The sequence below is a fragment of the Anopheles aquasalis genome, chromosome 2, assembly GCF_943734665.1.
Source record: "Anopheles aquasalis chromosome 2, idAnoAquaMG_Q_19, whole genome shotgun sequence".
NCBI lineage: Eukaryota > Metazoa > Arthropoda > Insecta > Diptera > Culicidae > Anopheles > Anopheles aquasalis.
Genome location: NC_064877.1, coordinates 83,240,647 through 83,255,646, shown reverse-complemented (window position 1 = coordinate 83,255,646; position 15,000 = coordinate 83,240,647). Strand labels below are relative to the sequence as shown.

Sequence of the window (15,000 nt, the reverse complement as noted above, 5' to 3'; positions counted from 1 at the left end):
AGCATAAAACATGCATTTACACCGGTGAGCAACCAGAACACGTCCACTGTGGCACAATTTACGCTCTGGTGGGTTGAAACCAATTTTTGCTTCTCATAAAAAAGCATAACCAGTAGCTGCGTACGGTCTAGCGCCACTAGGGACATGATCGGCACGCTACGTTGCATTTATGATGGTTACCAGTTTCGCGTAACATTAATGTTACTTATCGCGACTTATGCTTCTCTCTATGGGATATAATAGCTAAGAGCAAAAATTAGCCACTCAAACGGATTACTAACTCGTCCAGGACGACAGCAAACTGGCAAAATGCATTCGATATCATCGATCAACCGATTGCTCTACAACGCATCCCAGCAGTTCCATGCTCCAATCCCTTAGGTCCATTCAGTCTTTGGCTCGTTCGTTCGTTCAGCGGAAGCCAAAGCTGAAAAGAAACTGACAAATATCTCCCCAAAGGCTAAGCACCAGGAGCAGCAATACCTCGCTCGCACACGTCCGGAACGTCGATTTGCCAAGTGGAGGACGAGAGATAAGTGCGAGCAATAAAAAAACGAACGGAATGGACGCTTGCAGCAGCATGGCCAGCGGCCAGGATGAAGCAGACGCAGCAAACCCGTTATCCAATATCCGTTCAATATTTTATGATGGATTGCAATTGCTGCTTATAAACTCACCCACCGCGAACACTCAGTGATCGAGTAGCCATGGGAGTCCCATTGCAAGCGAGCAATGCAGTCTCTGGCCTTTTACATAAAAGCATAAAAAAAGAAGCAGCAGCAGCATATGTTATGCACAAAACATGTGCACCCAATTGTACACACTTTCGAATTTATAATGATGCCGGTGCTAGTCTGACCAGTGCACTGCACTCGCTACAGCGCTATTGATGCAGCACATCCATAAAAGTGAACAGTGCTATCGAGAAGGATCATAAAAGCACGCTTATAATTCATCATCTTCATGCCCTCGCTGTGTGGTACTCCCATAAAACGAATGGACGGGATGGTCAGGCATTCGAAACTTTTGGGTGAAATCTTTGCCATCGTCGAGGTGATGGCACCACTCGAACCACACAAGACCGTTCATCACTCACTTATGGTTTGGGGAATGGCAAACTGGCCCCTTCTTCGATGCAGCCGGGTGCACCGAAGCAGCATGGTGGATGGAATGGTACCCATTGGTGTGATAAGACGAGTTTCGATAAAGAGAAATGAATGGAAAAAATCTCAATAATCGCGCACCGACACCATGAGGCTAATGCATTCGGCGGGAGTGAGTTGCAGATGAATTGCAGTGTCCGATAAAAATGGCGCTGAATCAGCATCGAACAACCGGTGGTGTGATGCTTGTGGATGATTGAATGGCAGCCCTCACACTTACATAGAATAGAACCCGAAACCGAAAGGGGCAGCGAGAGAGAGAGCTTGGGGTGCATTAAAATTGCTCCCCAACATCCCAACCGCCGCCCGTTCTGATCCCAACCAAAAATGCGCCCCAACGCTTTGGAGCGTGTTGCATGATTTATGATCGATGCCCGGAAGTGGTGCGGTCGTCGAAAGTTGGTCATTTCGTGTGTTGAATTTCCGGTGACCACTGGACCGCTGGGCCAACAGGCCGATAATGCACACAGGGCGGAACTTTGTAATTCCAACGATATCCCCTCGATCATCTAGCGCCTTCGGACGCGTCATGCGGACCACGGGCTGCGCTTTAGAGTGCTGAGTAATTTCAAAACTCCGATGGATGTCGAGCGATGGAACCCGCCTAGCATAACTGGAGAACTTTTTTGGATTCATTTTTGATGATACCAGGCAGAACCCGCACAGATTCCAGGGCAAGTTTTCTGTGGATGCTGGATGCCATCGGCCGGTCGGTAATGCCGGATACGAGTAATGACACTCGCATGCGACTGCTAATGACTTTTCAGGTATCTTTCCACAACTGGCGCTCAGCGATGGTCATTATCGAGCCACATATCAACCAATGTTTGTACCTTTTTTTCACTGAGTGAAGTAGTTGAAATTTTAGGCAGTAGAAGCCCCTACTGTCAGCACTTTCAAAATGAATTCATCAAATATTCGCCAGAGTACTTGCGAATGGATCGTTGCAATGAAATTATTCCCGTTCATTTCACCTGATGGCCAAAAACGAACGATCGTTACATAAATCATATCTCCTGGGGGACTTCTGTACCTAAAGCGAAACCTCCATTTATGCTAATAATCACCATGGGCACGGTGCGTATCGCTCAACAGCTCATCATCGCATTACAGCACGCTCTAGCGATCCTCCGAGAAGGAGAACCATTCTCTGACTTCTCTCCAATCCATAAGCTACACACTTAGATCATTCCGTTTCCGTATCGCTTCCTGCCACCCTGAAACCGCAGGTTTACTGCCGCTAATAAAGAGTTAATGTGGAATGCAATCAGCGAAGATGGACCCCAAATTTCCTGCCTGCCGACCAACCGATTATTATACAATTTCAACCCAACTAATCTCGGAACGGCACAAGAGATAGACCGACGAGCTTCTGAAGACTGTTTATGATTCAAGGAAACAGTATTGCAGTGGCTGTGTCTGCGCGACGCAAACTTCCCTTTCTCTTTCCACGGCCACCCCCCAAAAAACCAGAATGAAGAACTGGTGATTCGGCCGTGGCACTGGAGTGTAAAAATTAACGAAGCGAATCCAAAACACTCTCGCATCGAAAATGCTGTTCCACTCCGGTGTGCATCTGGTGGCCGGGGTATCTGGTCTATCAGTCTCCCCCTCCTTCCCCACCGAAAATAACAGTTGGAAAAGAAAGCTATTTTACGTTTATGTCCGCAAACCGGATCCGATCTGCGGATCATTTGCAGAAATGGATTCCCGGGGAAAATACCACCGGCTTATGCGCGAGGCCGGGGACCTGGTATTTGCATCCAACAAAAAATCATAAATCCCATTCCAACAATATACGCGACTCCTTCCAGCCTTAGCTTTTAGACCGTCGAGGGGCTCAGATGGCACCAGAGACCATCCAGACCGGCGGATCAGCGCGCGCACCCGGATAAAGCCTGGATCCGTGCGAGTGCGCGCCAAAAATACGATCAAAATCGAACGATTTGCCGCATGGCGTCCGTACGTCCTGCTGGACTGTTCGGATCGGAAAATTATTCCCCAAACGATTCCCGCCGATGTCGATGTGCGGATGGAATTTGTTTCAATTTTTTTTCTTTCGGTTCCGGCCAGCATTTTGAGTTAACTGTCACGCGGTCAGCGTGGTGTGGGCAGAGTTATTTTATTCATACCAAACGCCAGGACACCGTGCACGTACTGTGCAAATAGCATTGCATTGCTGAAGCGAGGCTCTGGCTCTAAATTTTGTCACGCATCACTGATGGGACAACGACGGCGACGGCGATGATGAGGATCGACCAGGTGAAACATATCTTTCCCGCACCGGAATCGCATGTTCAGAACGAGCAAAAGCCGGGTTGGTTGGTGCAGGGACAATTTATTCAATATTGCCACCACGCGTCCGATCAATCAGGACCGATCAGCGGGCACGAGTCAGTCTGTTGTCAACCACCATCCCCGGCTTGGTGCTCCAATCAATTCGATTCCGTGCCTGGCGTGAGTGAGTGAATGAGAGAAAAAAAAACACGGAAATCCCGAACCAGCCGACCGAGTGACGACACATCAAAAGGGAACACTGAAACCATTATTTTGACACGACGGACTTTTTCCAGCTCTCCAGCTGACTGGCTGGCTGCTCGTCACTCCAAACGGACTCTTGGCCGTTCGCTGATCTGAGTCACACTTTTAGCCGGATCGCCACAAGTCACGTATGCTAAGGATTTCCCGGAATGCTCGCTATCTTCGAACGGACGAAACGGAACTGAACCAAACCCCCTTCTTTTTGCTGTTGCGATTGATTGAACTCGTTAGGCTTGACACACGAACGGGGACCACCAAATTGGGTTCGATGGATGGTCGGCAAATCTAGCCAACAACCGTTCCGGTTCCGGTGCGAGGTGAGGCAATTTGAGAACCTTTAATCCGGTCCGGAGTTATAGGATTGTAGCAGCCCGCCCAAGGGATGGTTTTTGTTTTATCACGACACCATGGCGGTCGGAACTGTAATTGGGTGGATCTGGTTGCTTTCCAAAGGATGTTGTGTTCCAAGGACAATGTGTGGCCAGCTATTTTGTAAAGTTTTTAATTAAAAGTCAAGTGATTGAGCGTTGAAAGGAGGCTATTTTGGGCTTATCGGTGACAAGAAGAAAAGACAAAAGGAGAGGCCTAGCAGATGTATCGTCAACGTAGCAGATATTTAGTATCAAAAGGCCATCATTTAGCTTCAGAAGCTATGATAAGCTATGAGCTATGTTTGCTGTACGATGTTAAAGTTATGAAATCATGTGTGATACAATAGCATCTCGTTTATTGAAACTGAAAACCACTCAATGTCAACAAGTTGATAAGAAAATACATTGCAATCATTCAATAAGTTGCCAAGACAAACGGTAATGTAAATTTATGGATCTGCTTGCCGTACGAAATTCTATCATGGTAACACATTTCTAGATTGCCACAGAATCTAAATAAAGAAAGAACCTCGAGCAGAACAGCAAAACGCCTACCACGAACACACTTTCACCCGAACAGAACCAATTGGATTCGATCGGAAGGGCTTGAATCGACGATTAATACGTAGAAGCAAGCATTTCTCATTTCTGTTTGATTAATTTCCGGCTAGGCGACCGCGGCAGGAAACCCTACCACTCGGAACCAACTGGCGTTTCCTTCCTTCCACGTCGGTTCCCTCCCTCTCAAACCCTTCTCCTCGCTCACAAGTGACACAATGTCTCGGAGTGAGCGAGAGAAAGGCGCGCGCACCCAACCGCCGGCCCTTATTAAAATCAACTGCCACATCGTTTATAATTAATACATCTACTATGCGCCGGCTTTTGCCGGTTAAGCGCAAACGTGGGCACGCCCGACAACGACGTCGTCGTCGCCGACGATGGCGGCTGCTTGGACTTCATTAAATAATCATAAAGCCTGCCCCTCCCCTTTCCCAACCAAGCCACCCTATTTCGTCACTGCGGCGCCAGCGGTTGATCGTTTGTCGATCGTTTGAAGATGGCGATAGAATTTGATGACAGCGATAATAGATTTCTTGGTTGCCTTGGTTCTTACCGGCTCGGGATGATTAGGGGTACTTGGCCCGGGATGGTCGGAAAAATCTGCTGAGACTGGAGAAACTTCGTAAGGCGATTTAAGCCGTGCTGGTGGTCCTTTAAGATGCCGTCAAAGAAGAATTAGTGTTTTTGGGGAAGTAAGCCGCTACAGAATGGCTTTAAAAAGTCCGAGCACGGTCCTATGCAGGAGAACACTGGCCAATATTTGGCCTCCGGATGCCTTTGTGGCTCACTGGCTTGTAAGTAAAACGATGAAATATTTCATTCATTATGCGTAAACCACCGGCGGCCTGGTGGCCCCGCACAATGGAGCAGGGTGGGGGATTGCTTCGTGAGGCGCAAACAAAAAAGTTTTTCCCATTTTCATGTTTCCATCCCCGCTGGCTGGGCGCAACAACACGCTCAACACAAAGTTCAAAGTGACTTTTCAACACACATTGACGCACTGGAGGCGCCCACATGCTCGCTGCTCGCCATCAATCATCGGCTCAATGGACGAAGGAAATTTATGTAAAGGACTGGAAATTGTTGCTCGCTACTTCTCAAGTTGCTTGTTCCTTTCGTCATAAAAGAGTATTTTGCTCTCTTATAGCGGGCAGGATTTGCGGATTTTCACTAAACCAACAAAGAAACGCAAACACTTTGTTGGTCCTGCCTTGCAAAGAAAAAGCGCTCCTTAATTAAAAAATAAATCGCGATTGATAGCGCAGTGTCGAAACTGAACAATTCGTGCCCACAATCCCAATGGTGGCCAAGACGATAATCATCGATGATAAAACGACCCAATTCTTCCACATCCACGCTTCATCGCCGAACGCACTGAGCTGGAAAACTGAAATCGTTATCAAACGTATCAAGCGCGCTCCGATAGATATTTGGATGATTATCGGGATCAGGTTACAGTGCGTCGCGACTGGACGCAACCGGTCCATCGCTCGTTTACTAATTTTTTGCTGTCCAGGCGGCCTGCCAAATAAATCCCTTTGAACACCGCACACGGTCCCGTTTAGTGAAGCATGTGTTATCGCGGCGTCGATCGGCGATAGCGCTCGGTACGTGACATAATCCGGCCACCGGCAACCCGTCAATCCGGCAAGCAGCATTAGAAAATCCTCCATCTCAACTTCACCACCAGAAGGTGCCCGGTTCAGTTTGGTTTCGGATTGGGTTTAATTAATTCCCACTCTCTAAATCGGGCGGCAACTGTCGCTACATCCATCAACCGAACGACCAATCCGGTGTGTATGTTGTGACAACTGGCTCAAAGCTGGCGCGCCGCCCAGGGGTGGGAATGTAAATGTTTTGGGAATTGGGAGCCCCAACTCAAGCACTCGTGTTCGTCACGTTCTTCCAGCTCGCTGCATACGCGCGTAATGCTGAGATGTGGTGTAAGCGGCGCGACGTTTGATCCTGCCACCGGCATCGTCGTCGTCCTTGTCGTTGTCGTCGAGCCGATAAACCGCAGAAGCAAACCAAACTACCAGCTCTAGCAGTAAGTGCCGTAATCGTTCGTTCACTAATGGATGGTCCTCGATGTCTCCTGGCTGCTCGGTTGCTCGAAAGTCCTCGAAACCCTAACCTCAATGCCCCCCTTGGGGGAGCGCGTGAGTCCTTTTCGGTGTCCTTTTCCCAGAGTACGCCCAACTCCAAAGTAGCATCAAGATGTGCGCTTCCTCCATCGAAGATAGTGCCTTCGATCGCTTTCGGCAGACCACATGCTTTAGCTGCGCTGCAAACCGCAAACCTGTGGACGCGCTACTCCGCTGATGATGATGACGATGATGAGGATGATGACGACGATTAGTTACGTGATGATGGATGCGTTGGTTTTTGGGCGAACCACAAAACCCGAACCTGATTCGTCGAAAACGCGCCAACAGCCCTTTCTTAGTTAGTTTTTCTTTTTCTTTTCCAGGCAACCGGTTTACTGTGAGGCATTTTGTGTCCATAGAGCAATAAGTGCTCCAAGATTACATAGGAATTAGTATCTATCTAAGTTGGAAGACAAAATTAACTCCGTCTGGCTGATTCTCCGTCAGCGATTGATGTCAAGAACATTCACTGGAAAACTCACCTGAACAGATATAAATGCTCTTTTAGCTAAGGTTCATTTGAAGCTTAATATGGTATGGTATGTTAAACACTTTGTATGAGAAACAAGAGCCGATCGAGCGAGATGAAGCGAGAGAGACAGGGAGAGAGTTGGAACCGGACAAACAGGAGTTTTTTGGGTTAGTTTTCCGACATTTTATTAACCGCTCTTCCGATACATTCGCCATCGACTCCCACCGCAACAAGTGGAACTGCACGGACGCAAAGGGGTCAATTGGACGCACCTCACTTCAAAATTGGAACGTCTGCGGTTTCATCTAAACGCGTATCGTCTTACATGCGGTTTCCTCGGCCAAATCCACCACGCTGAAAAGAGGGAAGGGCAGGGAAGAAGCGAAAAAAAGCGAAGCATTAGCGATCCGCGAGAATAACGCGACTATCCGGGGTTCACATTTTGGTTTGGTCAATCATCCATCCCCCCGCCCTTCTCCCACAAATACTTACGAACTCCAGGTCACCAGTGCCGGCACCGACGTCTCCCTTTTTGTCACCCCGGTTTGCCTGCTGGGTGCGCCGGTACGCCTGACGGTCTCCGCCACCCTTCGGTCCATCCGGACGCGGACCGGCCTGGGGACGGGCGCGTTGCGGTTCGGAACGGGCGGCGCGCTTCAGTGTCGACGGCACAATCTCCGACGGCAGGTGCAGGTAGGCGCGCAAGTATTCGATACCCTCGTTGGTGAGGTACCAGTAGTAGTGGCGCCAAGCGAACTGCTCCTTCACGAAATTCTTCGACTTCAGCGACTGCATCGTCTTAATGACGTGCAGGTTGGGGATGGTGTCCAGCTCCGGGTGCTTCGGAGCGTAGAAGTTCTTCTCTGCCACCAGCACACCCTCCTTGAAGAGGTGCTCGTAGATGGCAACCCGATGAGCCTTGGGCATAAACATCTGTGTGCCGGTGCCAAGTGGAACGCGGTGGGATGGGAGGAGGGAAAAGAAAACAGAAACAAAACGTTAGAAACAGACTACAACTTCAATAAATTCAGCAACAACGGATGGTGGGGCACCAACTAGTGCCCGAAAGCACACACAGCAACTGAACTGTGATGCTTCAGATTAGAGCGATTCGATTAGATTCCGTTACCGGGAACCGATGCGACACACGCTACACGCCGACTCCGAACCGGATGGTATTTCATTTCCTGAACTTCGGTTCCCATTTCCCTCGGTCGTGCTCGGTCAGGTGTCCTTTCTTGCTGGCGGGTATCCGGTGCGCCCGAGGCTCGGGAATGTGCCTCGTAATTTCATGCTCATCTGCTCGGCCCCGCGTGTGGTACACGTGCTTTAGTCCAGCAGCTGAAAGACAGTCGGAAATAGAGCCCGCAAGAGACTGGGATCATCGGGATCGATGGCCGATATGTTTATTAATTCTAGCCTTAGACAGAATTCGATTCTCAACCTCATTGGGTATGCATCTTTTCCCCTCCCCATCTGATGGTTCCATTCAATTCCAACACCAGAATGTCTATTTTAAGCAGCAGCAGCAGCAGCACAAGTGCTCATTCATCCGCCACCGGACCACACCATTCACAAGCTGTAATTAATCAAAGCCTTTCCCTCCGGTAAACATTCCTAAACAAAACCTCTAGACCACAAAAATATCTGGATCCATCCATCCAGGGTTTGGGCCTGACCAGGCCCTTTGTGGTTAAATGGGCACCATAAATCATTGATTAAGAGTGGGTTGGCGGTTGGCACAATATGCCACATCCGTAAACATTACATCCAGCAGTACAAAACAACGGACAGCGGACAGTGGGCCTGTGTCTTTTCTTTCTTCTTTCGTTAATGCTGCAATCATAATTCGTCAGCAGGGAGGAAAGGACTTTTGGAAACGTTAAAACAAACAACCGCATTCCGTACTTTGAAAGAAGGAGAAATTCCTCCAAAATGAGCCAACCGTAATGAGAGGACCCAGCAGTGACGCTTGAGGGATTTTTTTGGACCGGGTTCATCATTACTCGTCATACCAATCTCTTAAGACGACCGAAAAAAACGACCCAAATTAAAAAAAAAAACAAATGGCCAATCTCGACTCAGTGCCAAGGTCCCTGACTGGATAGATCTGGTGGATGCTGGAGCGAAGTGCAATCGAAAGGGAACAGGAAATGGATAACCATTTCCCTTCTTATCCACCAGACACCGCACCGGAGGTCATAAACTGTGCTGGCGCTCGATCTCAAGTACTCAATGGCGACTAATTGGTGTATGTGTGCCCTGCCCCTGGTAGGTTGTTGCCTTCGTCTTTTGAAAAAGCCGAGAACACCCCGGTGGTATCAGTGTCACCGTCGTCACCGCGATGTCGGCAAGTACAAGAAGACCGGATCGCCGTAGCTGTCCGTCTTGGCGTGAGAATTTCAACACCGAGCTGCCGATCGCGTGTGTGCGTGCGTGTGGCCAGGACAGTGCCATCACCGGAGCTGCGAAGCGACGAAAACCATCCCCCATGCGAACGCTCAAGAGCCCGATTCAAGTGGTAGCCCTACGGACGTCGGGGCTAATTTGAGTTTCCTTTGCTTTTAGGCTGGGAAAAGGGTCCCACAGGTACCGTTTGCCATCAGCTCTCGCTTCACACATACACTGACAGACACAGCATCCCAATTACGGTGGGACTGTTGCCGGGACATGTGCAACGCATAAAACGTCATGCGTCTCGCCTCTACTTCCCCGAACACACATTTTGGACCCCTGGCTGCATGTTTATGCTGCGCCAGCAATAATAAACATCCATCGCTGGCCGGGTGTGCGGCAGATCACCGATCGGTGCTGACGGATATTTTAACGATTTTTTACATTTGTTCCGACGATCCGTGGTACGGCGGTGATGGTGGCGGCGTGTGTCGATCATTTCAGGGCAGATCAGCGTAATAACCACTTAGCCCCTGCGATGGGAGGACTTTGAAGTACACCTTCGGGACCAACGACGATGGCGATGACGATGATGAGAGCCATCGGCCCCATCGGGGCTGGAAATTGCCAAAAACGTGTGCCATCGATGGATCGTCGGGCTTCTCCGTCAACAGCTCGCCCGTGATCTGGCTCCCAGGGACTCCCGGGCATGACGTTCCAGTTTCATCTAATTACAGCAAACCGGCCAGGCCATGGCATCGGCATTGCCAGCGCTCATGGCCGCTTCGGTGATTACCGCAAACATTCGCTCCATCATCGTATGGAGACCGGCCGGTTCCCGTGGACGATTCTGCTACGATCCAATAAACAAATTGCGGACCAATGCGGTCCGGTCCCAGGCTGGCCCAGGTGGTCGGTAACAGCAGCAACGAGGCTGTGTGAATGATCCTTTCCAAGCACTTCTCTACCGACACATCAATCATCATCCGTGGGTTGGTAACTTGTTAAAAGCTCCCAGGGTGCCAGGTTCGCGCGGTTTGGCTCGACGGTGCAACGGTAGCCGATGCACCATTGCCACAGCATTCCGATTGGCAACAGGTTTTTATGGCAAAAAGTGCTTCAATTGTGAACGGGCGATGCACACTCATGATGACCCAAGTCCACGCGATGGGTTGTGTTTGATGAATCGCACTCCATCATCACTCGAGTTTGCGTTGCATTCCATCTGGTGCAAGCGGGTTGGAGAATATCTTTCATCAACTGGTGTTTGGATCGAGGAAATGAGAGGCTAGTTAGAGCATGGGGGCTCCCTGATTACTACTAGATAGCTGCGGAATCAATGGGACATCTCGTACATGATAATAGTGTTGCAAAGTAATTAATTTAATTCCAACATTACATGCAAACGGACAGTTAAACATAGAATGCTCTAGAAGCTGCGCTGCAGTGTCATCTGACTTATCGCGACAACAATGTTACATCAATTGGGTCCATAAACACTAACAATATGCACACATTCGCTTATCACGATCATTCTTACGCCACACCAGCTATACCCTTGACTCCTACCTCAATCCTCAGTCAGTTAATGCTTCTCGAACAGATTTGCACACCGCCTTAGGTTGAAAGCAGACACATCGACATCGACAGACAACTACCACCACCGTGACACTCAATCGATGGCAATGAAATTGATCGTGAAACAGGGAAATTGCTGCCACCGGCCTGCCGGGTGCCAACTATCGGGTGATGGAGAAGAAAATGGTCAAGATAAGATCCCTTTCCTCTGGATGGCGATGGCTTGATGGCAAGACGAGACCGGCTTCATCTCGTGCCAGCTCAGCATGCTGGCTCAGAACTACAGCTCTCGGGGGCACACTACCGGAAACACTTTCTTCCCCACCCCTGTGTTGGCTCAATCCATCAATCGTTCAATCGAACTCGATTTCCAAGTCTCGTCAGCCGACGAGTCACGCCTTGTCTTACTGATGGGTATCATCCATGATAGAATCGTTTTGCGCCCACCCCGGGGCGGTATTGATTTGTCGTTGACCGAACCGACGTGCCCAGAGGCCTCGTTCATCAAGTGTGGAACATGGACACTATTTTCTACCCCAGTGTCGATGAGGTTTATTGATGAGCACAAGACATTAACTTGTTCTTGGTGCGCGGCGCGGTGTGCGGGCGGCCACGTCACTGCGGGGCATTACTCTGACTCTGGATCATGTCGGATCAACTGGGCAAAGTTAGTTGATTAATCAGTTACAGCCTATCGGGTTTATCGTGATTCCTGCTACCTTCATACCAAGACTTTTACAAGAGTTGAAGCTCCAAAACAGCCTGGAAGGAGTAACACTGGAAGTGACCAACATTGTACGATTGTTTTCATCTTTGACGAAATATTTGGACAAATCCTGAGACACACTATGCTCGGTACTATGCTACGATTCAACATTTCAATTCACCCGAAATGGCGTGCAACGAATGGCGGATGTGAATCCTCGAAAGGCTCGAATCCGAAAGATCGGCAACGGAAACACACACCTCCAGCTGTGATGATGGATGGGCCCCTCATAAACTCGCTCACCGTTCGTTTTACTCCAGCCACGCAATCGCCGCGCGGTGGTGCGCATTCTGGCCAAACATCTCCATTTTCTCGCAACTCACCGGGACACCATCACGGGCATTGTTTTGTTGCCGCCGCTTTGCCGCAATTCACTTTCGCCCGATTCTTTTTTTCTTTTCTTTTATTCGCCACACAGCCACACGAATATATAATTCAATATGTTATCATTTCCCTCCGTGTGGCGGCAGCTTTCGTGCGTGAAAATTACGCTAACACGGCGAGGCCTGGCCTGGTGCGTACTCGAACACGTGCACACGCCAGTATGCCGGCGCATAACTGGCAAACACTCGCCCGGTAATGGTGGGTGGTGGAAAACGTAAATTTGACTAACGAAGTGCTCGAATGTTACAGCCCGTCTCCGTTCCGCCCGTGTGTATGCTGGGCATGTTCGACGTAAAACAAGACATCGTCTCACCGGTCTGTCCTCCCCTTTTTCGGGGAGGCCATTCCAAATGTAATAGTAGACAAACAGACGGAACAACACGCACCAGGCTGTGACACGTTATTGCTACCGAGTTGTAATTGTTTTCTTTTCTGTGACGTGTCGGCCCTTGATAGACATTCACAAGATTCACGGAAGGCCTGCATTGGATCCGTTTTTAATTTCTTTAAGCAATCAATATCGTTTTCCACGACACGCGTATTTCCCTGTACAACACCATTCGATAATGATTTCGATCTATCATTTCCTTTTCTTCCCTTTCCTTTTTCTTCGACAGGTATGTTCCCGCAGGACCAGCGAGGACACAGTATCGTCCTGCAAAGACCCCAGACATGCCGCAATGCGTGAGTTATGCGCACCATTTCGTTCCCAGCCTCCACCACGATGGAGAACTTATTTTCCACCAAATTCTTCGAAATCCTCTGTAACTCGTGTTGCGGTACGGCGTACACTGATTGACGTGACGGTACGGTGTGACAATATTGTGACCGTGCGTGCATCATCAGCCGGAGCCGGAGCCGAAGCTTCTGTTCGAACATACCGCGGCCGTACTTTCTCAGGCCTGGAGGCTATGAAATATTGGCCGTGGTATGCAAGACATATTTTAACCCCGTGAAACACCGACCGACCGTCTGCCCTTTCGCACTCGGTTGACAGACGACCTTTTGTGGAAGGCCTTCGCAAACCCGGCTGGACGTTCAAAGGCGGCCCTCGGTTCTTCGGTGGCGTATCCCGCTGTGACGCTGCGGCTGTTGGGCTATGGCTCCCGTTGATTGACAGGCTCATTTATATCAGAGAAAAAGCGAGAGACAGAGAGAGGCAGAGAACTTGCATAACAATATGCTGCAGCCCTCGGAAGGCTGCTTGTGGAAGTCAAGCGTCTTTTTTTTTTTGAGAAGCGCGAAAGGAAAAGATGGAAAGAGTGTCCCCTTAAAACCACATTCCTAGCGAAGCCCAGCAGGCAACCGAGGCAAGACCGAGGAGGAGGTTGTATGTCAATTTTGCTTGCTCGAAACAAATTATGCTTCCCGTCCTGGACGCGGACCTCCGTACCGCACAATTCGGAGAAAAGATTGTAAATTATTCGATGCCATTGTGCGGGGCGAGTCCTGTGAAAACAAGCCTTCCATCAAGTGAGATGAAAAAATAATTGATTTATAACTCGTTTCATCGAAAGTGTCACTGCACAAACAAACAGGGCCCGCATTCGGACCAGATGCCCCGCTAGGCATTGGTGAGGCGCATAATGAAGTCGTCGCTTTCGAGACGAGCGCGCGGGAAAAGGAAACTCGCGTAAAACAATTTTCCCGCGGCCCGCAGCGTTGCTCGTGTTTTTCTTGTCCTAATGGAACGCCGTGCAAAGTGTGACATTTCTCATAATAAATAAACAAACCCCAGGCGGCAAACAAATCGGAATGGGCCAATGGCTGAGAAGCAGACAATGGAGGGAAAATGTATCCAATCCGGTTCGGAAACCCTTTCTCGAGGTCCCAATCTCGCGGCAAAAGAACGAAAGGGCTGCGTGTGCAGCGGCTAGAGATTTGTGTTGATTTTCTATCAACACTCCCGGCGGGGGAAAGGTCCTACTTCCCTTCTCGCCCCGTTGCGATGTTCTTTTTCTTCGGAAGTCGCACGGGCAATTCGATTTCGGAAGCTGAACGGATTGTTCAATTCTTGTCCAATTTTTGTTTTTCCTGTCCCCAAAAGAAGCCACAGGCCACAGGATTCACTGTAAGGAAAGGGTCTGCGCGTGTGTGTGGGGTCCAAACATAGACATAAATTCCAAATCCATAATATGGAACGGATATCGTAAAAAAGGAAATAAAAAGGCGCCCAGAAAAGAGGAAGGCGAAAGGGAATCGCTTGTGAGGCGCGCGCAGTGGAAACATTTTTCAAATAATATCCAACTGGAATGGAAGGATGGCCCGGAGGAGGCCCGGCCAGGGGACATAACAGACCGCCGCCACCAGCGAGCACTTGTCTCTCGTTCTCCAGCATTTTGTCTCTGTGCATTCTGTTTGATTTGTTTTTGCTGCCAGCCAGACCGAAAGGATGGGATCGGAAGCGGAAATGGGTAAAACAAAATACCGACGGATGGAATCGTCGTAAGGGAGTGCGAGAAAAGAAAAATGAAGCCAAAGAACGAGCCGAGAACGCAGTAAGAATCGGCCTGGGCGCCCAGTGAGGCGCTGCGAGGCGCGTTCCCACGCTCCTAATTGGGTTATAAAAAATGATTGTTTTTTGATTGAAAATGAACTTAACTGCAAACATGCCACGGCCGGC

General features: G+C 49.4%; 2 protein-coding genes across 2 annotated transcripts in view; one reads left to right on the top strand and one right to left on the bottom strand.

Annotated features, from left to right (window-relative positions):
* Positions 1-15,000, top strand: part of LOC126572433 (insulin-like growth factor-binding protein complex acid labile subunit) — a 63,782-nt gene that overhangs the window by 15,376 nt on the left and 33,406 nt on the right. The gene's annotated exons all lie outside the window — the stretch shown is intronic.
* Positions 7,468-15,000, bottom strand: part of LOC126572445 (40S ribosomal protein S10b-like) — a 41,123-nt gene continuing 33,590 nt past the window's right edge. The window contains exons 2-3 of the mRNA XM_050231774.1: positions 7,748-8,188; positions 7,468-7,609 (exon numbers count right to left, since the gene is read on the bottom strand). Coding sequence (XP_050087731.1) covers positions 7,577-7,609; positions 7,748-8,188 — 474 coding nt within the window. The 3' untranslated portion in view covers positions 7,468-7,576. The remainder of the gene's footprint in view (positions 7,610-7,747; positions 8,189-15,000) is intronic.